Genomic DNA, 25,476 nt, shown 5'->3' on the forward strand with positions numbered 1-25,476 from the left:
TGTCTCATCCGTCCACCTCCGTCTGTAACAGGTGGACAGGTGTCCCTCTGTCTCATCCATCCATCCCGTCTGTAACACGTGGACAGGTGTCCCTCTGTCTCATCCGTCCATCCCGTCTGTAACAGGTGGACAGGTGTCCCTCTGTCTCATCCGTCCATCCCGTCTGTAACAGGTGGACAGGTGTCCCTTTGTCTCATCCGTCCACCTCCGTCTGTAACAGGTGGACAGGTGTCCCTCTGTCTCATCCGTCCATCCGTCTGTAACAGGTGGACAGGTGTCCTCTGTCTCATCCGTCCATCCGTCTGTAACACGTGGACAGGTGTCCCTTTGTCTCATCCGTCCACCTCCGTCTGTAACAGGTGGACAGGTGTCCCTCTGTCTCATCCATCCATCCCGTCTGTAACACGTGGACAGGTGTCCCTCTGTCTCATCCGTTCATCCCGTCTGTAACAGGTGGACAGGTGTCCCTCTGTCTCATCCGTCCATCCCGTCTGTAACAGGTGGACAGGTGTCCCTTTGTCTCATCCGTCCACCTCCGTCTGTAACAGGTGGACAGGTGTCCCTCTGTCTCATCCGTCCACCCCGTCTGTAACACGTGGACAGGTGTCCCTCTGTCTCATCCGTTCATCCCGTCTGTAACAGGTGGACAGGTGTCCCTTTGTCTCATCCGTCCACCTCCGTCTGTAACAGGTGGACAGGTGTCCCTCTGTCTCATCCGTCCACCTCCGTCTGTAACAGGTGGACAGGTGTCCCTCTGTCTCATCCGTCCACCCCGTCTGTAACACGTGGACAGGTGTCCCTCTGTCTCATCCGTTCATCCCGTCTGTAACAGGTGGACAGGTGTCCCTCTGTCTCATCCGTTCATCCCGTCTGTAACACGTGGACAGGTGTCCCTCTGTCTCATCCGTCCATCCCGTCTGTAACAGGTGGACAGGTGTCTCTTTGTCTCATCCGTCCACCTCGTCTGTAACAGGTGGACAGGTGTCCCTCTGTCTCATCCGTTCATCCCGTCTGTAACAGGTGGACAGGTGTCCCTCTGTCTCATCCGTCCACCCCGTCTGTAACAGGTGGACAGGTGTCTCTTTGTCTCATCCGTCCACCTCGTCTGTAACAGGTGGACAGGTGTCCCTCTGTCTCATCCGTCCACCCCGTCTGTAACAGGTGGTGTCCCTCTGTCTCATCCGTCCACCCCGTCTGTAACAGGTGGACAGGTGTCCCTCTGTCTCATCCGTCCACCCCGTCTGTAACAGGTGGACAGGTGTCCCTTTGTCTCATTGTGTCCAGACAGTGTCCACAGGACGTGTTTCCATAAAGCATCAGTCTTGTCTCGATGTCCCTTCACAAACCTGTGAGTGTGAATGTAGTGGTGAGGACACAGGACAGGTTTTCTTCTGATGACTCTTCCATGAGGTCATACCTGTCCAGGTGTGTCTGCTCAGTACAACAGTGCACCACCACTTGACCTCCACACTTCCTGTTAACGTCCATTTCTTAGTGACATGACCAAGTGACCTGAAAACACTGTCAACAAGAGACCCTGGGGACAGCTGTCTCACTGCTCAGCTGTCTCACTGCTCAGCTGTAACTAATATCTTGATTAAAATCTTCAGACACATGTTTAACATGTTTAACTTCATGTGTGCTGGAGATCAGCTCATGTGAGACTCAGCGGCCCAAACTTCTGCACGACTCTGTATATTTGATATTCCACACATCAGTAAGTGAACACAGAGAGAGACAGACGCACTGTCTGCAGGTAAATGAGGAACTTCAATCAGCCTGATTCAGATCAGATTTAGTCTCACAGATGAACACGGAGCAGGAAGTGTTTATTAAGATCTGACCAGAAAACAGAGAATGTGGACATTCAGGACGCGTCAGTGACAGAACATCAACTAATGACCATGTCCTTTATCCTCACACCAGGAAACAGCTCTGTGTGCAGACACACACACACACACACACACACACACACACACACACACACACACACACACACAGGTTTCTGAATGATTCTAACATGGACAGAGACACCTGCACACTGGGTCTACAACAAACCATGAGTGTTCAGAACAACAGTGACTCAGCAAATATACAGAACTACAGTCTTGTTCACACATCATGTTTTCTGACCAATAATAAAGAAAATATTAAAACTGAGAGAAAACTGAACAAGGTTTGGTGCGCTGTCTGCCTCCCATGGATGGAGAAGTTAAAGCCAGACTCAGTCTACACTATTAGTTTGATTCAGCTTTAACATTAAACTGTCAGGTGGCTGAACATAAGTCATCCCATCTCTCCTACTAGTAAGAGAATTGCACCAAAAGACAGTCATGGAGTTAGTTACGCCAAAGTCTGATTAAAAACGTGACAAATTATTGTTGCCTTACTGGTCAGCAACTAGTGCAACTAATAAAACAACACGTCAGATATGTTAGAGATTGATTTGATCCTCTGCTTATATCGGCATAAAAATAACACACCAGGCATGACTATATTTAGAAGAAATCACGAGTTCACTAAGCGATCTGTACTGCTGACTGCGGTGCAGTGCATGCTTTTTGTCTTTAGAAACAAAGTTTTCAAACTTATTTAACTATTAAGTTAATGAACGTTCAGAGGTTAAATTTAAGCCGAAGTGATGTTTGGTATCTTCTCATGTGAGAGCTAACTGAACCATACCTTTAGACCTTTAACATTTGGAAATCAACACAGAAGTTTAAAAAGTACAGATTTTCCCAGGGGGGTTCGGCACATTCTGTCCCCGCAGGACAGCAGGCTGTCTGCGGGCTGCTCCTACCTTGGGGTCCTTCTCATAGTAGTACTGCTGGGTGCGGATCCAGCGGCCCACCAGGTGGTCCCGGACGGTGTGGGCCAGGGCGAAGTAGTAGTCCCGGGGCGTCGCTACGTTCCGGTCCTTAACCAGGGTGAAGTGGAGGTGTCGGTTAAAATCCCGTTTGATCTCCGCCACGTCCGCGACACCGGCGATGCCCCGGACACTGATCTGCTTCCGCTTCTCCTTGTCGGTGAGCGGCGGCGCCATGTTTCCACACAATGAGCCGGGAAGAGGAGCACACAGGGCGGACTGAGCCGTGAGGATGAGCCGTAGGAGTGGAGTTCACCTGTCAGGTAGAGCAGGAAAACAACAAGCTGCCCCGCCCACTCTATCAACCGACAGCTGGGAGGGGGCGAGGGGGCGGGGCCTGTATGGGCCGGGGGCGGGGCCAACTGAGGAATGAGGTTAAAGTGAGAGAAGAGTTCTCACATCTCACTATGATTGGATGATGGATGATGGATGGATGATGGATGGATGGATGGATGGATGGATGGATGGATGATGGATGGACGGATGGATGGATGGATGATGGACGGATGGATGGATGGATGATGGATGGATGGATGGATGGATGGATGGATGGATGGATGGATGATGGACGGATGGATGGATGGATGATGGACGGATGGATGGACGGATGGATGGATGGATGGATGATGGATGGATGGATGGACGGATGGATGGATGGATGGATGGATGGAGATTTCCCAAACAGCACCAAACTGAATGTATTTCCTGATTTCCCACAGAGTGACTCATCTTGATCACAAACCATCTTTGACTGTCTGCGTGATGACGTCAGACATGAGCATCAGAAAACGCGGTTCGTGTTTCCGGGTTTCAGAATAAAACGCCTCCAGTAAGAACAAAAAGTTTGTCTGCGGTGAAGTTTGAGGAGTTTTCAGAGTCTCAGGTGTGTCAAACAACTTCCGGCCGCTGCAGGTAACTTTCACGTGCTGTTTCATGTGTTCACTGTGCGGTGAAAAGTTCGGTTTGAATTCAGCTGTTCACAAGTTTAAACCAACTGGCCCTCTGTCTCTGTCTCTGTCTGTGTCTGTCTGTGTGTCTGCCTGTCTCTGTCTCTGTCTCTGTCTGTCTGTGTGTCTGCCTGTCTGTGTGTCTGAACCCCACAGCTGATCCTTCAGCACGTGAACCCGGTCCACCTTTAGCAGGTAAGGAATGTTTGTTTGTTTGTTTGTTTGTTCGTTGAGTCCAGCAGGAGGACCTGGGTCTGGTTTCACTGAGGGCAGCTGGTCTTACTGGTCTGACTGGTTTCAGTGGGAGCTGCAGCAGCTCCACTCTGTGCTTTGTGTCATTAGTCTGCTACAAAATAAAAGCCCCATTCAATAATCTATAGCTGATTAATCGATATCAGAATCGATCAGTCTGATCAGTGGTTTAGGAAACTTTTACTCGAGTACTTTACTTAAGTACACATTTGAAGTAATTATACTTGACTTGAGTATTTTCATTTTATGCAACTTTATATCTGTTTTTGTTTATTATTTATTTACATTTATACAATTTTATTTATTTTCTGATTTATTATCGATTATCTAATTTATTTATTGTATATTATTAACATATATTATTGTTAGGTATATGAGTGATCATTTCTTTTATTTTTAATATATATTTTCTTATATCACTGACTATCTATCTATCTATCTATCTATATATATATATATATATATATATATATATATATATATCACACACACACACACACACACACACTCACACACACACACACATCAGGATGTCGTCGACGTCTCAGAAACACCGCGACTTTGTCGGGGAGCCGATGGGAGACAAATCTGTGTCGGCTCTGTCGGGGATCGGAGAGATTCTGGGGAAGAAGCTGGAGCAGCAGGGCTTTGACAAGGTGGAGCAAACCGCACCTGAACTACACCTGAACACATCACACTACACCTGAACTACACCTGAACACATCACACTACACCTGAACTACACCTGAACACATCACACTACACCTGAACTACACCTGAACACATCAGACGGTGTTGTCTAAACGTACTTCCTGTGTGCTTCCAGGCGTACGTGGTTCTGGGTCAGTTCTTGCTGTTGAAGAAAGACACTGAGATGTTCACCGAGTGGCTGAAAGACGCCAGCGGAGCGAACTCTCGTCAGGCCGGATCCTGCGCTCAGTGTTTGAAGGAGTGGTGTGACGCCTTCCTCTGAGACTCCGCCTCCTTAGCTGAGACCCCGCCTCTTCTTGTTCTCGCTCACGTCCTGTTCCTGAAGCTACAGTCAGAGCTAATAACTGTAAGCTTTAAAGTGCCTCTGCTGCTGCGTTCAATGTTGTCAGGTCAATCTGTCAGCCTGCTTCCTGTCAGGTCACTGTGATGTCACACTGTGATGTCACAGTGACCTGACAGGTGTGTGTTTACCTGTTTTTATCAGCTTGTTTCTGTGGGGAAAGTTTACATGAAATAAAGCTTTGTGTTCACTGATGGTGCGTTCAGGGTCTCATCAACCTTTGAGTTTGGCACACATTAAATCAACATCTGCTTCTGATGGTATGTCACAGTTTATTAGTTTATTTTATTAGTGCAGATATTTGGAGCAACTCGGTGAGTCGAGTCGACAGCTGTCAGGCATTAAATCAAACACAGACTCGTCACTTCAGAAACATTCACGTGTTTATTGCAGATTTTGTACCGAACACACAAACATGTAAAAACAGGAAGTCCTTCAGAGTAGAAAACAATCAGCCGTCGACACAAACAGAAGAGATGATGATGAGGTCAGAGACGGGAACCCAGTGACTGTTTACTGGTGAAACTGAGACCAAGGAGCAGACGGTGTGTCCTCGCTTCAGATTCACTCTGTAAAGTTTTAGCGCTTCAGTAAACGTCTCAAACTTATCACTGTGTTTCCAAAAAGTTTCATATGTGATGTAAATTTTTAAAGTTAATACTCAAAGATTCAAACTGAAATATATCTGTTAAAAATGTCTGTTTCTCTTTGAAAAGGCCTGAGACACATATAACCCTAACATCTATGAAAAACAAAAATATGCTGGAAAAATTTTGGAAAAAAACTTGAAAATAATGTCCAAAAAATGTCAGAAAAAAATGATAAAATAGCCAAAAAATTTAAAATGTCTGGAAAAAAAAAGTTGATAAAATATTTTTGGCACAAACATTGAGTGTCAGTAGAAATATGATGTGCAGGTCTGATCCACCTTCATAAACCTGATTACAAAGACATGAAATATTCTTTAACATCTGAAACGTCGCAGCTCATGAACTTTTGAGTCTCTGCTGAACGAGCCGGAGGTAAAAACTGTCAGTGATCTTTGAGCAGCGGTGGAACACTCATCTTTTACTCGAGTACAAGTACAAGCATCAAAAAGTACTGCAGGTATCACATGTAAAAGTCAAAGTACTCAATTACTATTAGAGTATTAACTCATCGGAACTTCTCAGTAAACTGAGTCGCTGGATTTATCAGAGCGCGTCACGTCTGTTAAACTGATCAGACGTTAAATCTCGATCTGAAAATGATCCTTCAGATGAACGTAGTGCAGCACAAGTTTATTAAGTAGCAGAAAATACTCGAGTACAGTACTCGAGTAGATATACGCAGTAATGTTTCACCGCCGCCTGAGAGGTCGAGTGTTTGTGAGTGTTTCCATGAGGTCACTTTGTTCAGGAACGAGACGAGTTGTCTGTCAGAGCTGAGACATGAAGCAAAGTGCAGCCGCGTCCACCTGGACGGAGTCTGAGGAGCAGAGCAGCATCTGATTGGACGGTCAGATGTGATGTCAGAGGGGTGTGGAGCCTGACGGCTGCAGGTGAAGAGCAGGAAGTGATGAGTCCGTCTGCTAAACGTCTGCAGGACAAAGTCCAGTCTATAATTGTCTTCACTTCCTGTGGGACCCTTTCTTATTGTTATTATTATCTTTATTATTTTTAATTTTCCCATTTATTTGAATTTAATTCATAAATTAGGTTTTATTTTTTGGGTCCAGTTAACTTTCAGCGTGACATCACCTGGAACCAGCCAATAGCAGAGCTGCTCTTCACCAGCAGGTGTCAGGCTCCACAGAGGGTTTTTGGGGGGGGGCTTGGTGCTGTATGAGGTCATGGTGAGTCTTTGGGAGGAAGTCCAGGGTCTCCTCCAAACATTCAGGAAGTGTGTGAGTCTTTTCACAATAAAAGCTTCAGTGTCTCTTCAGAGACTCGATGTAATGAAACGTCGCTCCGAGAGCCCAGCTGGTCTCCACGCCGCCAATCGTCCTCGCCAACTGGGACACAGACAGAGACACAGGTCATTACACACACTGTGGTCATCCTGATCCAGACCCAGACCCAGACCCTGAGGTGTTCCTCACCTTGAACTGTTTGTGTGGGGGGAAGCCGAGCTCCTGCAGCAGGACTGAGATGTAGACCAGGTCCAGACAGAGGAAGGGGCTCTGCAGAGGACTGACGGACGGACCGCTGCACACTGAGACAACACAGCAGATCTCAGATCAGTTCACAGGTCTGAGCTCAGAGGGAGTTCCCTCAGTGCGTCACAACAAAACATATTTAAAGGGACAAAAACAACAAGAACACAAATACTGAACAAAAACTTTATGACACAAACATGAAAAAGGTTTTATAAAACATGTTTGTGAAGGAAGAGAAAAATTCAGAATAAAGATTTAAAGACTTCAGGTCTGTGACGAGGAGTTCCCTCAGTGTCCAAAGTCCAGATACAGAATCTTAAGGTGTCCCTCAGGACTCTGTTCATCATGAGACCGTTTGGACGGAGACGACCGTCAGCTGTTGACTTTGCCTTCAGGAGACGGTCTGGAAACATTCTCGTGGTTCAGACAGAATTTATTCTTCATTTAGAAACAGCGAGACATTAAAGTGAATCTAATTAGAACATCAGATATTAATGAGGTCAGACTTTATCATCACAGGATGATTCTACGGACACTCTCCGTCCTACAGAGTCCAGTGATCAGGGACAGACATGTCTCTAAATGTTGGACAGGACAGAGTGCAGTTATCAGTGCTGACAGGCAGAGGGCGCCGTCTCACCTCTTTTAGCTCCAGTGATGTAATCAGCCACTCGGATGGTCCCACCCGTCTTCTCCTCTGAACACACAAACACATCACAGCACATGAGAACCACAGAACACCTGGAAACACCTGGAGACACCTGATAGACACCTGGAAACACCTGGAGACACCTGATGGACACCCGAGAGACACCTGGAGACACCTGGAGACACCTGATAGACACCTGAGAGACACCTGATAGACACCTGAGAGACACCTGGAGACACCTGGAAACACCTGGAGACACCTGGAAACACCTGGAAACACCTGGAGACACCTGATAGACACCTGAGAGACACCTGGAGACACCTGATAGACACCTGAGAGACACCTGGAGACACCTGAGAGACACCTGAGAGACACCTGGAAACACCTGATAGACACCTGAGAGACACCTGGAAGCACCTGGAGACACCTGATAGACACCTGAGGTACACCTGGAGACACCTGATAGACACCTGAGAGACACCTGGAAACACCTGAGAGACACCTGGAAGCACCTGGAGACACCTGATAGACACCTGAGAGACACCTGAGAGACACCTGGAGACACCTGATAGACACCTGAGAGACACCTGAGACACCTGGAGACACCTGAGAGACACCTGGAGACACCTGATAGACACCTGGAAACACCTGATAGACACCTGGAGACACCTGGAAACACCTGATAGACACCTGGAGACACCTGGAGACACCTGATAGACACCTGAGAGACACCTGGAGACACCTGAGAGACACCTGGAGATACCTGAGAGACACCTGGAAACACCTGATAGACACCTGAGAGACACCTGGAAGCACCTGGAGACACCTGATAGACACCTGAGAGACACCTGAGAGACACCTGGAGACACCTGATAGACACCTGAGAGACACCTGGAGACACCTGATAGACACCTGAGAGACACCTGGAGACACCTGGAAACACCTAAGAGATGTTCAGGGTCACTGCAGGGTCATCAACGTCCAATATTAGCATTAGCATTAGCATTAGCTTCCTACCGATGACCCCGAGGTCGACGGCTCGGTCGTAGTAGTAGGAGAAGGCATAGAACTCCACGTCTTCAGCCTCGGACGCCTTCATCACCTTCCTGTACAGAACCTTCTCCACCTTGGTCAGACACGCCTCGTACACTGGCTCCCCTGAAACACACACACACACACACTCCAGCTGCATGATGGGTAACCAACCAAAACTCATCGTCCAATCAGATCCCTGCACGGAGCTCACCTGCCTTCTGTCCCTTCACAGTGTAGATGACATCGGCGTGCTCCCACCTGACCGACGACTCCGGAGGAAGGCAGGGACTGACCAGCTCGGTGCTGCCGCCTACTGCTCACACACACACACACACACACACACAGGACCTGTTATCAGACCTCAGTCACATTTAACCCTTTCTAAGACACGCCCACAACACCTTTCACCTTTTAACCAAATTATGTCTACCTTCACCACAAGTGTGTAGTTTACCTGTGGAGCTGTGCAGAGGTCAGTGGAGGAACAGGGTAATCAGACTGAGTACATAGTAAAATGACAGTATTATAGTATTTTAAAGATGTGGACTTTTATTTTGAAGGGCTTCAAATGAACAGATGGATGGATGACATTAGATCTAATGTCTGTTAAGGACCTGTTGTTGGACCACTGAATCTGAGACACATATCTTTATTCATACAGACTGACTCACAGTGACGTCACCATGACAACACAACACCAGTCACTTCCTGTTAGAAACCTGCTGTCTGTGTTGCACAGATGATATATACATATATATGAGTCAGGGGTCGCGTTAACCGGATATTCTCAGTCATTGACCGTTTTTTTACAACAATGACCGGAAAATCTGAAGGCCGTCCGTCATTTTGACCGGTTGCAATTACCACCCCTGCCCACTTGGTGGCAGAGTGCACAGTCAGTGGTTTAAGTGGCTGCCGTTTTCACACTGCAGAGAAAAAGTTATTCATCTGCTTCATGTAGCGTTGTTGACATAACGCCCTGGACACACCGGACGCGGAACTGAAGCGCAGCGCCCAGCAGCAGAGGCAAATATGCTTTTCGTAGGCGGAATCTGGGAAAAATTCGCAAAAGTCCCGCCCTCAAGCGCTAGGACTGGACAGGACGCCTGTCAGTCAAACTCACACCCCAGCCAGAGCTACGTCCACATTCCTTCATTCATATCTTCTCTACAGCCAGTCTGCCGCTGTTACTTTGAAATGAAAATGTATGTCAACTTCGCCTTCACTCACCAAACAGCTGTAACGAAATTGTGAGGCTAGAGAGAGTTGTTGATTCGTTTGCCTTTGTAATCTTGGATATTTCTATAAAAAAGAAATGTTGATTCATTTGTTTGCTCTTTTGTTTGATCATCAGGCTGTGTTAATAGGCCTACATTGTAAATAGTTCATCGTTCTCCTTAATTACGCCATCACTATAATTCCATTATGTAGAAATTATTTATATATTGAATAATTATTCTAATGTGCTTGGCTTAGACCTAGGCTGTTTGAATTGTGGTACGTGATCAGATCAGCCCGCACAGCATTGCAAAACTGGATAATATCATGTCAGATCAGACTCTGAAGTCAAACTAGTAGCCTGCATCATGGATATATATATAGAACACAGCCTACACAGTCCAACTTCTGCATCACAATCATGGGTAGAAGGGTAGAAAAAATTAGCACTCTCAAATTTTTATTAATATTACATCAATGTGTTCCACCCAGGGACATATTGGCTTCCACACAGTGAGCCAAGCTGTGAGCAGCGGCTGGCTTCCTCCCTGTCCTCTTACAGGGGTGGTCACACACACGAATCAGAGAAATTCGTTTGACTAACGTTAGTTTAATAATAAATATTCATTACAATCTCCTTACAATCACAGTCTCCTTCCCTGCGATGAAGCGCGAGCGAGCGATGCAGTCAAATGACGGACTTAACCAACGTGACTGGATAATCTCCTGCTATCCCCTCATTAATATTCATGATTTTCCCGGATTCCACATATTATATTCCACATTAAGCATATTTCAGTTTCAGTTTTTTAAGCAGTTTTCAGTCAGTACCCATGTTAACCTATCTGACTGTCCACACAGGCCGCTGAGCGGAGCAGAGCGCCCGCGGAGGCAGCGCTTCAGTTCGGCGTCTGGTCTATTTTTCATGCGAGCTGCGAGCGCTTCTGTCAAGCTGGATAGAGCGGATCGTACCAAACAGGAAGTCGGACACGGAAAAGACGAGAAAATCCGGCCAATTTTCAAAATAAAATAACAACAGCGCGCACTGATGAACGTGAGGAGAAAATACCGTGTTTATAATTTAAAATAACACAACAGTGCATAACCGAAAACATTTTTCAATACCATAATCACTTCATTGCAATTTTAATTTTGTGTCACCGAGCCTATAGGCGTAACGACATAACACCCTGGACACACCGGACGTGTTAGTAGCATCCAGTGTGTCCAGGGTGAAGCCTAATGGCACGGGTGTGTGGATGTCTGTTCATCTTTTCGTTCATGTCCTTATTAATGCACACTTTATAACTTGCTTGTTGGATTTATTAAAAACGAACAAATGAAAACTAAATGTCTTTGAATATCTTTATTATCATTTAAAAACGAAAATTAAAATGACTAGTAAAAATAGATTATGACCGGATTTTTATGACCCTGTCGGTCAAAATAACCGGCGACGAAAAAGTCTAGCGCAACGTCTGATATGAGCGGAGCGGACATGTTTCTGTCTGTGTTGCGCACATGATATGTACATATCTATGAGCGGAGCGGACATGTTTCTGTCTGTGTTGCGCACATGATATGTACATATCTATGAGCGGAGCGGACATGTTTCTGTCTGTGTTGCGCACATGATATATACATATCTATGAGCGGAGCGGACATGTTTCTGACTGTGTTGCGCACATGATATATACATATCTGTGAGTGGAGCGGACATGTTTCTGTCTGTGTTGCACACATGATATATACATATCTATGAGCGGAGCGGACATGTTTCTGTCTGTGTTGCGCACATGATATATACATATCTATGAGCGGAGCGGACATGTTTCTGACTGTGTTGCGCACATGATATATACATATCTATGAGCGGAGCGGACATGTTTCTGACTGTGTTACTCACATGATATATACATATCTATGAGTGGAGCGGACATGTTTCTGTCTGTGTTGCGCACATGATATATACATATCTATGAGCGGAGCGGACATGTTTCTGTCTGTGTTGCGCACATGATATGTACATATCTATGAGCGGAGCGGACATGTTTCTGACTGTGTTGCGCACATGATATGTACATATCTATGAGCGGAGCGGACATGTTTCTGTCTGTGTTGCGCACATGATATATACATATCTATGAGCGGAGCGGACATGTTTCTGACTGTGTTGCGCACATGATATATACATATCTATGAGCGGAGCGGACATGTTTCTGACTGTGTTGCGCACATGATATATACATATCTATGAGCGGAGCGGACATGTTTCTGATAACTATCAGCTCTGACGGATAGACAGACAGATAGAGGTACAGACAGAGGGACAGACAGGCTGTATGTGTGTCCTGCAGCAGTAACAGCTGGCAGAGCAGAGGAAGAATTAATCTTGCTGTGTTATTAAAAGATTAGATAATGGCTTATTTATCTGGTGTGTGTGTGTGTGTGTGTGTGTGTGTGTGTGTGTGTGTGGGACGGGGACGAATCAAACTGAAAAACAAGAAAGAAAAAAAACCACAGAGGAAGAATAAAGGTACGTACGAGGAGAAGCGTCCACGCCTCCTAACACTGTGAGACGAGCCGACATCAGGCCGAGACCCAGATAACTGCAGACAGAGCAGGTATTGATTCAGTTATTGATTCAGTTATTGAGTCAGTTATTGAGTCAGGTATTGAGTCAGGTATTGATTCAGGTATTGATTCAGTTATTGATTCAGTTATTGATTCAGTTATTGATTCAGGTATTGATTCAGGTATTGAGTCAGGTATTGAGTCAGGTATTGATTCACTTCTTGATTCACTTATTGATTCAGGTATTGATTCAGTTATTGATTCACTTCTTGATTCACTTATTGATTCAGGTATTGATTCACTTATTGATTCAGATATTGATCCAGGTATTGATTCACTTCTTGATTCACTTATTGATTCAGGTATTGATTCAGTTATTGATTCAGTTATTGATTCAGGTATTGATTCACTTATTGATTCAGGTATTGATTCACTTATTGATTCAGGTATTGATTCAGTTATTGATTCACTCATTGATTCACTTATTGATTCAGGTATTGATTCACTTATTGATTCACTTATTGATTCAGATATTGATTCAGGTATTGATTCACTTATTGATTCAGGTATTGATTCACTTTTTGATTCAGGTATTGATTCAGTTACTGATTCAGGTATTGATTCACTTATTGATTCAGTTATTTATTCACTTATTGATTCAGGTATTGATTCAGTAATTGATTCAGTTATCTTCTGACAGTGTGAACACTGCTGTTGAACAGTGCAGGGTGAATGAAGTGTGTGCGCATGTGTGTGTGTGTGTGTGTGTGTGTGTACCTGTGAGTGTAGACAGTGTGTGTGTTGTTGAACATCTGGAAGGACCTGATGTAGTCGATGGGTGAGGTCTGGATGGTTTTCTGCACACACACAAACACAAAATCATCAGACATGAGTTTGTTATAATTTGTATAAACATTCATCAATTATGGCCAAAAATATGTTCTGTGAAGTCACAGTGACCTTTGACCTTGAACACCAAACTCTCATCAGTTTATTCTTCAGTCTAAGTGGACGTTTGAGCCAAATTTGTGGAAATTCCTTCAACACCTTTAGATATCATGTTCACCAGAATGAGACAGTCAAGGTCACAGTGACCTTGACTTTTGACCTTTGACAACCAATATCTAATCAGTCCTTTGTTGAGTCCGAGCGGACGTTGGTGCCAAATCTGAAGAAATTCCTGAGATATCGCGTTTGAGAGAATGGGACAAACAACCTGAAAACATAACCTCTGAAGGTGAATGTGACATTGCTATGCCGACCACCGGGGCGGCTTACAGAATGTCACCTCAGCGTTCCTGCTGGTGGCGTGAATCCCAACAGAAAAATCCCCTGAAGGTTTACAGCTCTGGGCGGAGCTCCTCAGAGGGCATGTCCTCTCTGAGAGTTCTCACAGCTCCAGAGGAGGACAGAGGACACTACGGGGATGCTGAGGTGTTTCTAATCACTTCATGTGTTACAGTTTAACCCCACCCCTCACAGGAGGAGGAAGAGGAGGAGATGAAGATGTGTGTGGTGATGAGATGATGAACTGCAGCCTGTCAGTGCCCTCTGTGTGTGTCAGTGTCCCTCGTCCTCACCTCGTCCTGAGGACTGAAGGTGATCTGAGTCGACCCCCCACCCAGGTCCAACATCCCCACTGTGGGAGAGTCCACACTGTGGAGGTCACCTGAAGACAGAGACAGAGAGACAGACAGATACAGACACAGAGCTCCAGTTTAATACAATAACATGTGATCACTGTTTCTTTACTGCACATTAATCTGATCACACACACTTCCTGTTACTGAGCATATATATTTACACTGTGTGTGTGTGTGTGTGTGTGTGTGTGGTCACCAGTGAGGAAGTTGACAGTGATCCAGGCAGAGATCCCTGCAGACACAGAGACATTGTCCATCAATACATTTACATGTGTTTCCATGGTTACTATGTCAGACAGTGAATTCAGAAACAACGTATGAATACAAAATCATAGATATGATCTCATAGAGTGAAGGAGGGAATAAAAAGGTGTGTTAACGTGTTATATAATATGACATCACATGACATCATATGAGTCAGCCACAGCTGCTCCATCACTGTCTGTTGTGTTTGAAGCAGCTTCACAGGAAAAGATTCTGTCTTATCGTTGTTGTTATTATTATTATTATTGTTATATTTATGATTTATGTTGTGTATATATTGATATATTACATAGTTACGAATGTCTTCAGGTGGTGACCTGAGTGTTTAAGGCTCAGTCAAAGCCAGACTGTCTCCACAGTAATTACTAAAGGACCAGATGTATTTATCTAACTGAGACGACCTGACGATGAGTTCACCTCATTTAAAGCCTTGATGGAGGAGGTGTCATGTTCTGTCATCATGACGCTGAATCTCTTCATCTCACATTTATTCATATATTTACGGAACTATGGAACTGGCTTTTATTTTATTTCATTATTATTATTAATATTATCAATATTTATTTTTAAATTTTGTATTTATGATCATTGTGTATTTATTTATTTTTGTTAATCTCTGTCTGTCTTCAGCTTACATATTCTTCTATTTCATCACTTATTTATGTATATTATTTAATTTACTCACTTATTAACGGATCTAAAATTGTTTTGCATTGTGAGTATCCTGCCTCCGATGTTTCTCACTTCCTGTCATTGTTATTTCTATTGTTCTGCTGCTGGCTGCACCACAAATTGCTCCTCAGGGACAATAAAGATATCTTCAGCTTGTGAAGTGAGAGTGTGTGTGTGTGTGTGTGTGTGTGTGTGTGTGTGTGTGTGTGTTTATTGTGTGAAGTACTTTGTGTTGCATTATTTTTGTATGTAAAGTGCTGTATCAATAAAGTTTAAATATCAGCCAGTATCCATGAACCTTCATGTGAGAGCGTCGTCCCTCTGAGGAGGAGCAGAACATTATCCTGACAGTCACACACTGCAGGCTGTGATGAAACAACATCCAGCCTCATCAACACTTTTATCTGTTGTTGAGCCTCACGTGGCTGAAGTTTAGCGCTCAGAACAGGTGTTGGACCTTGACCTTAAAGTGATCTTAAAGTGATCTTAAAGTCGCACCGCGATTCAAATCAGGTGATCCCAGCTCACGTAATAATGATGGTCCGATGTGTCGAGTGTTTTCCAGACACTCAGTCATATTCACATCACACTCTGAGGACTTTCTTCTGCTCCGTCAAAACTTCTCTTAATAAATATTCATTGAAATACAAAGGAGCATCTGTTTGGAACGACCTTCCTCCATCTCTACAATCACCATCATCATCATCATCATCATTATCTTTTCCTTGTTGCATATGATTGTAGTTATTCAATATCAGACGTCACTTCGTCAGCTGATCACAAACGTGTGTCTGTAGAACGTTACCTGTTATGAATATTCTGTGTGTTAACAAGCTAACAGACATTAGCGAGTCCTCCTGGACGCTCAGTGAATACATGAAGATGAATGGTGAGAGTAAAGACGTGTTGTGAGCTGACGGAGGACAGATCTGCTTATTCAGGTCAACTCAAAGACGACATTAGTGTCCGTCACTGGGCTGCGTGCATTAGAGCCTTTTAGCAGCGACCTCTGACCCCGGCGGATGATGAAAGAGCCTGACAGAAACTGTATCATGGAGCTTTACCGCCCGACTCTAAGAAGCTATTTCCAAACAAAACAAACAGGCGCTCAGTGACGCTCTGCTTTAGGTCAGGAAGCCAAACACCGGCACTTAGCACGCTGCCGACCGCTGCCGACTGCTGCCACCGCCCCCCGCTAACCACTCAGAGGTCTGCATTAACAATAAGTCTCTCCATTCGGGGTAATCTCCGAGCATCCAGGCCAAGACCGGCCAAATATGTGCGCGATAATAAGGCTGATGGACGAGAGCAGAAGTGTGTCCATTAGAGGGAAAGTGGAGCGCAGTTAATTCAGTAATCATTAAAAGACATTTCAGCCTCAGGAATAAACGCGCCACATAATCCCCCCCCCCCCCCCAAGATTAAGTGGGACATTATCCCACATGGCCATAATTGCTTGTATGAACTACTTTAAAAGGATTATATGTGCACACAGAGCGAGCGCCTCTCAAACACAGGACCTACATGTCATATATAGATACAGCACATCTACAGAGGTATTAGTGCAGCGGGGAAGGAGGGAGGTCACAGCTGGGCCAAAACATCTGGCAGCTGAGGCCTCCACATCTGGATTATATGTGCACGCTGCAGCGCCTCAGATCACACACACAGTTTATATCAGTCTGTAAACAGCACATCTACAGAGGTATTAGTGCAGCGGGGAAGGAGGGAGGTCACAGCTGGGCCAAAACATCTGGCAGCTGAGGCCTCCACATCTGGATCCATACAAGTGTCCACGCTGCAGCTCCGTCAGATCACACACACAGTTTATATCAGTCTGTAACCGACACTGGAGATCCACAGGAAGTTCATCTACTGCAGGAAGTACAGCCGGAGACAGGGTGATGTATCATTTGAATTTTATCAATTCCAATTCTTATTGACTCAAAGTTTGATTCCAATACCGGGGAAGACAGAGGTCACCTGTTATCATTATTATTATTATTAGCCCCTTCTACACTGCCAGATTGTCGGCGAATGTTGGGCCGTTTTGCCGGCAAGCTGCGAGCGTTTAGACACACAGAGCCGGATTGGCGAGTTGATCCAAGGTGCCCAATTTTCCGCCTCGTAGGGTAGACATATTGGAGGAACCTTTTTAGTTTAAACAGACCGAGGCGGCCTTCTGCAAGACTTGTGGGAGGAGCTGTTGATGACTTGTGGGAGGAGCTGTTGATGTCTTGTGGGAGGAGCTGTTGAAGACTTGTGGGAGGAGCTGTTGATGTCTTGTGGGAGGAGCTGTTGAAGACTTGTGGGAGGAGCTGTTGATGACTTGTGGGAGGGGCTGTTGAAGACTTGTGGGAGGAGCTGTTGGTGACTTGTGGGAGGAGCTGTTGAAGACTTGTGGGAGGGGCTGTTGATGACTTGTGGGAGGGGCTATTGATGACTTGAGGGAGGGGCTGTTGATGACTTGTGGGAGGAGCTGTTGATGACTTGAGGGAGGAGCTGTTGATGACTTGAGGGCGGGGCTGTTGATGACTTGTGGGAGGAGAGAAGACTTGTTGGAGGAGCTGTTGATGACTTGTGGGAGGAGCTGTTGATGACTTGTTGGAGGAGCTGTTGATGACTTGTGGGAGGGGCTGTTGATGTCTTGTGGGAGGAGCTGTTGAAGACTTGTGGGAGGAGCTGTTGATGACTTGTTGGAGGAGCTGTTGATGACTTGTGGGAGGAGCTGTTGATGACTTGTGGGAGGGGCTGTTGAAGACTTGTGGGAGGGGCTGTTGATGACTTGTGGGAGGGGCTGTTGATGTCTTGTGGGAGGAGCTGTTGAAGACTTGTGGGAGGAGCTGTTGATGTCTTGTGGGAGGAGCTGTTGATGACTTGTGGGAGGAGCTGTTGATGACTTGAGGGAGGGGCTGTTGATGACTTGTGGGAGGAGCTGTTGAAGACTTGTGGGAGGAGCTGTTGATGACTTGTGGAAGGAGCTGTTGATGACTTGTGGGAGGGGCTGTTGATGTCTTGTGGGAGGAGCTGTTGAAGACTTGTGGGAGGAGCTGTTGATGTCTTGTGGGAGGAGCTGTTGAAGACTTGTGGGAGGAGCTGTTGATGACTTGTGGGAGGGGCTGTTGATGACTTGTGGGAGGGGCTGTTGAAGACTTGTGGGAGGAGCTGTTGGTGACTTGTGGGAGGAGCTGTTGAAGACTTGTGGGAGGGGCTGTTGATGACTTGTGGGAGGGGCTGTTGATGACTTGAGGGAGGGGCTGTTGATGACTTGTGGGAGGAGCTGTTGATGACTTGTGGGAGGAGCTGTTGATGACTTGAGGGAGGGGCTGTTGATGACTTGTGGGAGGAGCTGTTGAAGACTTGTTGGAGGAGCTGTTGATGACTTGTGGGAGGAGCTGTTGATGACTTGTTGGAGGAGCTGTTGATGACTTGTGGGAGGGGCTGTTGATGACTTGTGGGAGGGGCTGTTGAAGACTTGTGGGAGGAGCTGTTGGTGACTTGTGGGAGGAGCTGTTGAAGACTTGTGGGAGGGGCTGTTGATGACTTGTGGGAGGGGCTGTTGATGACTTGTGGGAGGAGCTGTTGATGACTTGTGGGAGGAGCTGTTGATGACTTGTGGGAGGGGCTGTTGATGACTTGTGGGAGGAGCTGTTGATGACTTGTGGGAGGAGCTGTTGATGACTTGTGGGAGGAGCTGCTGATGACTTGTCCTCGCAAACGAAGAGGCCATTAACCGTCAGATGACGGGGACGGTGAAGGACGGGCCGACTTACGAGAGAATCACCGAAGGACTGACCAGCCGCGGCTTCCCTCCCACGTCACTGTTTACGTCACACGCTGAGCTACACGTTTTGTTACTTGCTCACGCCCCCCATTGCCCCGAAAAAGGCACATTCTGTATAAACAAAAGTAGGTAGGCGGCATTTTGCTGCACTCCCCGCCAATGCTGAAAAAAGACTGATTGCGCTTTCCTGCAGATTTGGGCTATTAACTGAACATTCACAGAGTCAGTATAAGTGTACAAGTCACACAGACATGTGTTTAAAAACATTGTGAATGTCAAACTGTACTTATTGAGCCGCAACCGACACACAAGACCTGGACTTTATATTACACTGTGCCAACAGCAGTGACACCTTGTGGTTAACAGGTGACATTATAGAGGGAAACTCACACTCACAGTGCTGAAACTAAAAAACATTCAGTGGCAGCAACACGAGCTGCAACCAGATGAAGTCAATACGTAGAAACACTGGAGACTAATGTGTCATGGCTTCCTGTCCCTGACACTACTGCAGGTGCTGGCGATGTGCTGGTGCTGGCACAGGCCAACACACTCAAGCTCGGATACCGCAAGACATCTTCGCAGTACACTCATGAACATCGATGTTTCCGTAAATGCTTCAGATTTGATTGCAACCGGACTTGCAGCTGATGAACATGCACTTTGCCTTATCATCTTTTTCTCTTACAAAATGAAGCCACAGTCCATCTTTCTCACTGTGACACACTTCTATGCACACAAGCGCTCCAGCTTGTTGCTGGGTTGATGATGTAATAGGTCCTGACAGATGAAAAAAGGTCCTGGAAGGGAGCCAGAGGAGCCACAGCCTCACAGATACAAGTCGCCTCTGTGTGGACTGATTCATTTTACGTAGGAGTGACGTCCAAAATCCATACAGCATATATGGCAATGTTTTGTATCCTGATATTGTTTCGATTTGTTACTATATACATTATTCAATTTTTGCCAATAAAGTTTTCTCCAATCACAGCCTCTTCTCCACATGTGACTGATCATGTGACTGTGAGCTGAACCAATCACAGCAGCCCCCTGCACATCGTGTTTATTCTGACTGCCACAGAACAGTTCACTGATGTTCTGCATGACAGTGAGTGGAAACGTTGTGGTGGAACGTAAACACGTAACTCTCACAAGACTGACAGAGCCGCCCTGACAGAGCCCACCCTGACAGAGCCCACCCTGACAGAGCCCACCCTGACAGAGCTGCCCTGACAGAGCCGCACTGACAGAACCGCCCTGACAGAACCCACCCTGACAGAGCCCACCCTGACAGAGCCCACCCTGACAGAGCCGCCCTGACAGAACCCACCCTGACCGAGCCGCCCTGACCAAGCTCACCCTGACAGAGCCGCCCTGACCGAGCCCACCCTGACAGAGTCGCACTGACCAAGCCGCCCTGACCGAGCCCACCCTGACAGAGCCGCCCTGACAGAGCCCGCCCTGACAGAGTCGCCCTGACAGAGTCGCCCTGACAGAGTCACCCTGACCGAGCCACCCTGACAGAGCCCACCCTGACAGAGTCGCCCTGACAAAACCCACCCTGACAGAGTCGCCCTGATAGTCGCCCTGACAGAGTCGCCCTGACAGAGCCCACCCTGACATTTCTATACAACTCACCTGTTTACATTTTATTACAGCTTAAAGTTACACATCGTTAAGGGGCGGGGCCTCTTTGAAAGGGGTGGGGGCTCTCTGAAGGTAAACACCGAGCTGACGGTCACTGTAAAGCCACCAGACATACAGAGAACTTAAAGACGTCATACCTTCATCAGTGCCTTCCATGATGGACACGCTGTCGTCTCTGGACAGAAAGGGAGAGTCCTCAAACAACGCCCTCACCTGGACACACAGGAAGAGAACAGGAGTTAGCATGAACCATCCCTCTGTCTGTGTAGCTGAGTCTAAAGACCACTGTGTGTCTCTGTCTCTGTGTCTCTGTGTCTCACCTTGTCCAGCAGGTGTTTGGCCTTCTCTCCAGGCAGCAGTCGGAGGCCAGCTGTGGCCTTCAGGACCACAGGGGTGATGTCCCAGACGGAGGGGGGGACGCTGGACTTGGCCACCAGCAGCAGCTCCAGCATTCCTGCTGTACACTAGACAGACAGAGGAGACACAGAGGAGACACAGAGAGGAGACACAGAGGAGACACAGAGAGGAGACACAGAGGAGACACAGAGAGGAGACACAGAGGACGTCAGCTGAATGATGTATGAGCAGCTCCTGTGTGGACGGACAGACTGAGGACAACACAAACACTTTAATGTATCTAATTAAAGACATTAAAGAATCTTTACTAAAAAAAATAAAAATAAAGATAAAAGTGGAAAAATAGAGGGATGGTAATTCTGATACAAAAATATCTAAGTTAAAAGTAATTCATTAAAAAATTACAAATAAATTAATATATAACAAAAATACAACTAACTAACCAACTAACTAAATAAATATACAAAATATAAATCAAAACATTCATAAATAAATAGACATAAATAAAATAAAATATAGACATACTAATAGTGATACAAAAAATTTGTAAGAGAGATGTAATAGTGATAAAAATGTAAGTACAAATTAATATATTTAAAATGACAAATACAAGAAAAAAAGACAATTTACAGTTAAAACAACGTGATAAAGGTTCAGAGAGAGTGAAGCACATGGAGCTCTGTCACATGTTCAGTTTTATGGCTGCTAGTTAAAGATGTTAAACGGGTTAGAGATGAAATGGGGGAGGCGTTCACTCTCAGTTAGTTAAATCTGGTGTTCTGGTGACACCGACCTTCTCTGGATCATCAGCGTACGCAGACAGTCCAGGTTTGATGGCCCTGAACGTCTCGTGGGCCAGTTTGGGAGCTTCTGCAGGAACAAATGACAAACACATTCAAAAACATGCAGAGAAAAGAAAGATGTCAGTGTGTGTGTGTGTGTGTGGGGGGGGGGGGGGCACGATGAAGGAAAGGCAATAAGTCCTCACAGCCACAGTTAATTGAATTCTGTCCACGTGGCGGACTGACCCTGGACCTGTGCCGACATTAGAGCTGTCGTTAAGCTCTTAATGACAATCCCAGTCTGTATAACTAACAGGTGCTGCCATTAGTGCCGTTAGCTCTGATGCTAACAAAGGAGCCAAAACAGCACTCAGCCTGTGTGATTTAGCTTAGCGGGGAAATGCGATAACGAAGGCATTTGGCCGAGCTCGGCAGGAAACTTTCTCTAAGCCTAATAAACCAAAAAACCTCTCAAACGCACTAATGAGTTTGTGTCCATTTGGACCGAATAGCGGCGGCGGCAGAGCTCGACTTACAGGCTGAAAGCTCCTCTTGTCTGCTGGGATTCACATCTGGTAATTAATGTTTAGGGCCAACGTGTGGATTTTAAATACACTAAAAGCCTTTACAATTTAATCTGAAAGGATCCAAATGAATCCATTTAGCATCCAATACACAGAGTTAACTTCCAAATATCCTGTTTCATATCAGCCTCTGCTCCAAATATCTGTATCTGCTCCAAATATCTGATGTTCCAACAGACTTCACCACAAACTACAAACCTAAGCTGACATTAAGGCTGCGTTCACACCTGTCCTGTTTGGTCAGGTTCGATTGTGCAGGTGTGAACACACCAAAACAACCGGACCGAGACGTTCTTGAAGAGGTGGTCTCAGTCCGGTTCCAAAGGAACTCTGGTGCGGTTGGTTTGTGGTGAGAAGGTGTTGCGACCTGGATGTGAAGCAACTGCAGTCACATGACACATTGTTTGGGTTAAACATGAGCATGTTACAGTCCTGGAGGATTATTAATGTGCACCTCCTCCTGTACTGCCTTAATATGCACATTCAGCACATCCAATGCATCAAAACATTGTTTTCTAGTTGGAGCCGCGTTTGCCTCGTTTTCAAACTGTATGCTTTGACTAAAATGAACAATGACAGCAATATAGTCCACGATGAGCAGCGCTAAAATCAACCTGCGTAGTTGTCCCTCCATTGTGACATTAGAAAGTGTCACATTTATCTTGCAAGTGTACTCTTCTTCAACGTTTGCTTTACTTCCTGGATTTTTCCCACATGGAAATTCTGACCAATCAAGAGCAGCTTTCTCACACAAGGCATTTGATCTGGTCCTCTTGTAAATGCTGCCGTGAGAACACCAACCAACTCTAGGCAATTATACAACTTTGGAACAACATGAGTCCCTGATTCAGACCAGAGGAGACCACTCTAGGACTGACAGCAGCCTCAGAGTCATCAAATATTTGAACAGACTCTGGTGTGTAAAAATATCAGCTACAGCAACAGACCATTAAGTCAGAAATAAAATTATGGTATTACATAAAATACTCGGGATACGATAACATCACCGTACTTCAGTCATGATACAATACTACTGTGATGTTGCCATGTGCTGAATATTGTGATAAAACATATTGTGATTTATTACCATTTTCACCTGTAAATTTTGTCCCCAAAGGAAAAAACTTTGTCAACATCAGTTTTATGGAACGAGACATAAAGTTTTCTGTTTGTCTCACTTCGATGATTTTTATGGCAACAAAATGAATCTAATGATCTGAAAAAGATTTTATTATTCTAGTGGGCCACCAAATGTTTAATTTGAACTTACAATAATAATAATTTACATGATGAAAAAAATCAAACTCAATACATCTGTGTATTGACTCGATATTGCCAAACAACACTATGCTGTGTGGATCATTTCCACCAGCCCTACAGAATACACCACTGCTCCTCATTAACATGTGGACTGGTGTTAAATTAGCAGATATGTGAATGGGGTTTGGTGTGGACTCATATCAGGGGCTCTGCCTCACATCTGTCCTCTACTCTACCATTATTCTCCATCTGGAACTTGAAGACATGGACTCTGGTCCCAGTGCTCCCAGCATCAAACATGATGCCATACTGGAAGTTCTGTCCAGCAGCGGCAGCAGGGATGGGCCTAACGTCTGCAGGCTGGTGCGTGGCGGGCCGGAGGTGGGGAGGTAGTCTGTAGGCTTCGGGCTTTGCGGCAGAGTAGTGACGCTTCACAAACATCAGGTAGGCGAGCAGGCAGCCCGCCAAGAGGAAGACTCCGGCAAGCTTTGGTCTCTTCATCACGACTCATTCTGTGTGGAGCTACGACAGCTGCATCCTGACAGTCTGATGGACCAATCACAGAGAAGACCTCATTAAATATCTGAGCTGTGTTTTGGAGACACAGAAACACACAGGAGAATAAACACTGACTGGAGGGTTACACTCTTCAGTGCTCAGTATACAGACTGAAGGTTGGTTGATTCATGTTCATGTGAGTCAGGACCTGAAACTACAGCAACACACACTCATGGTTACACACAATGTGCTGAGGAGGGATGACATCATGTGTGACATGACAACAGTGAATAAAAATAAACAGCAGGCAGGTGTTGAGGATCTGATGGTTTTTTGTCTCTAAACAAACCAACATTAGATTCATGAATATCTGAATACAGTTTGGTGTGGAGTCATCATTCACACATTCATCTGTGAAATGAGCCTGTTGGTAGAAGTCATCAGTCCTAGTAACGTGTGTCACACACCCTGCACGTGTTGTGAAAGACATTCCTGAGTTGCAGCTAATAACCAGTAAATGTTGGAGCTCATGTTTATCGTCCCACAGGGAAGGAACCTGTTTTGCAGACAGTCTCACATAACTTTGCTCACTTGAACTGAAGCTGACTGTGCCGACAAACTCTTATAGAACCAAAGGAAACTGAGTCAACGTGTGTTTTATCTGACACGATCAAGTTTTCAGTCTGTTCGTCACCTCAGACATTTCTATTGCAGCAGAATGAGTCTGTTGGACTGAAAGAGCTGCTGATCATATTCAGGTCGGATATGTAAAGTTTAATTTGTTTTAACATGAATACCATATCGACACATGAAAACATCCCCCTGCTATGATGCACTGATGTTTGGTGTGTCGTGTAGTATGAACATATTCACTGAGGTGGTTTAATGACAGATCTGAATGTCCTGCTCCTCTCCGCCTGATGAAGGTGAAGAACAGACACCAGTCTTCATCACCACTGTCTGTCACATGGTCACATGTCTGACTGTGACTCAAGACAAGTGTCTGCGAGCAGCAACATTAATATGAACTCCTCCATGTTGTGTCAGAGCTCAGTCACATTCCTGGGAGCTGTGTGTTCAGATGCTAACAGTTAGCTGACACACAGACAGCAGGTTAGCCTGTTAGCATAGAGCCGGAACATTAGCAACATGCTAACAGCTCAAACACTAGCTTCCGGTTGTAAAAACGTGTTTACGTACCGAGTGCGACCTGTCAGCAGCTGCTCCGTTAAATGAACACGTTAATCACGTTAGTT

At 45.6% G+C, this 25,476-nt stretch overlaps 3 protein-coding genes across 3 annotated transcripts in view; 1 reads left to right on the plus strand and 2 right to left on the minus strand.

Moving 5' to 3' along the window:
• Positions 1-3,175, minus strand: part of pygb (phosphorylase, glycogen; brain) — a 28,478-nt gene extending 25,303 nt beyond the window's left edge. The window contains exon 1 of the mRNA XM_049599585.1: positions 2,801-3,175. Coding sequence (XP_049455542.1) covers positions 2,801-3,043 — 243 coding nt within the window. The 5' untranslated portion in view covers positions 3,044-3,175. The remainder of the gene's footprint in view (positions 1-2,800) is intronic.
• A 474-nt stretch (positions 3,176-3,649) lies between these two features.
• Positions 3,650-5,310, plus strand: LOC125903440 (barrier-to-autointegration factor-like). Its single transcript, XM_049600375.1, has 4 exons — positions 3,650-3,778; positions 3,970-4,008; positions 4,595-4,721; positions 4,892-5,310. The coding sequence occupies exons 3-4, from the start codon at positions 4,596-4,598 to the stop codon at positions 5,036-5,038; spliced, it is 273 nt and encodes a 90-aa protein (XP_049456332.1). The 5' UTR covers positions 3,650-3,778; positions 3,970-4,008; position 4,595; the 3' UTR covers positions 5,039-5,310.
• Positions 5,311-5,481: 171 nt separating this feature from the next.
• entpd6 (ectonucleoside triphosphate diphosphohydrolase 6) overlaps positions 5,482-25,476 on the minus strand; it is a 20,048-nt gene continuing 53 nt past the window's right edge. Inside the window, exons 1-14 of the mRNA XM_049600374.1 lie at positions 25,421-25,476; positions 23,959-24,268; positions 21,890-21,966; positions 21,060-21,203; positions 20,877-20,952; positions 14,569-14,604; positions 14,310-14,398; positions 13,507-13,586; positions 12,700-12,764; positions 9,149-9,250; positions 8,920-9,060; positions 7,894-7,950; positions 7,197-7,309; positions 5,482-7,109 (exon numbers count right to left, since the gene is read on the minus strand). The exon at positions 25,421-25,476 is cut by the window's right edge and continues 53 nt beyond it. Of these exons, the coding sequence (XP_049456331.1) occupies positions 7,026-7,109; positions 7,197-7,309; positions 7,894-7,950; positions 8,920-9,060; positions 9,149-9,250; positions 12,700-12,764; positions 13,507-13,586; positions 14,310-14,398; positions 14,569-14,604; positions 20,877-20,952; positions 21,060-21,203; positions 21,890-21,966; positions 23,959-24,223 (1,329 nt within the window). The 5' untranslated portion in view covers positions 24,224-24,268; positions 25,421-25,476 and the 3' untranslated portion in view covers positions 5,482-7,025. The remainder of the gene's footprint in view (positions 7,110-7,196; positions 7,310-7,893; positions 7,951-8,919; positions 9,061-9,148; positions 9,251-12,699; positions 12,765-13,506; positions 13,587-14,309; positions 14,399-14,568; positions 14,605-20,876; positions 20,953-21,059; positions 21,204-21,889; positions 21,967-23,958; positions 24,269-25,420) is intronic.

Source organism: Epinephelus fuscoguttatus, linkage group LG16 (assembly GCF_011397635.1).
Source record: "Epinephelus fuscoguttatus linkage group LG16, E.fuscoguttatus.final_Chr_v1".
In the NCBI taxonomy this organism is placed as follows: domain Eukaryota; kingdom Metazoa; phylum Chordata; class Actinopteri; order Perciformes; family Serranidae; genus Epinephelus; species Epinephelus fuscoguttatus.

Excerpts from the sequence above, each read along its gene's own strand:
- LOC125903440 (XM_049600375.1), top strand. The coding sequence starts at position 4,596 with ATGTCGTCGACGTCTCAGAAACACCGCGACTTTGTCGGGGAGCCGATG. Across the intron at positions 4,722-4,891 it reads AGCAGCAGGGCTTTGACAAG|GCGTACGTGGTTCTGGGTCA; the intron begins GTGGAGCAAACC and ends GTGTGCTTCCAG.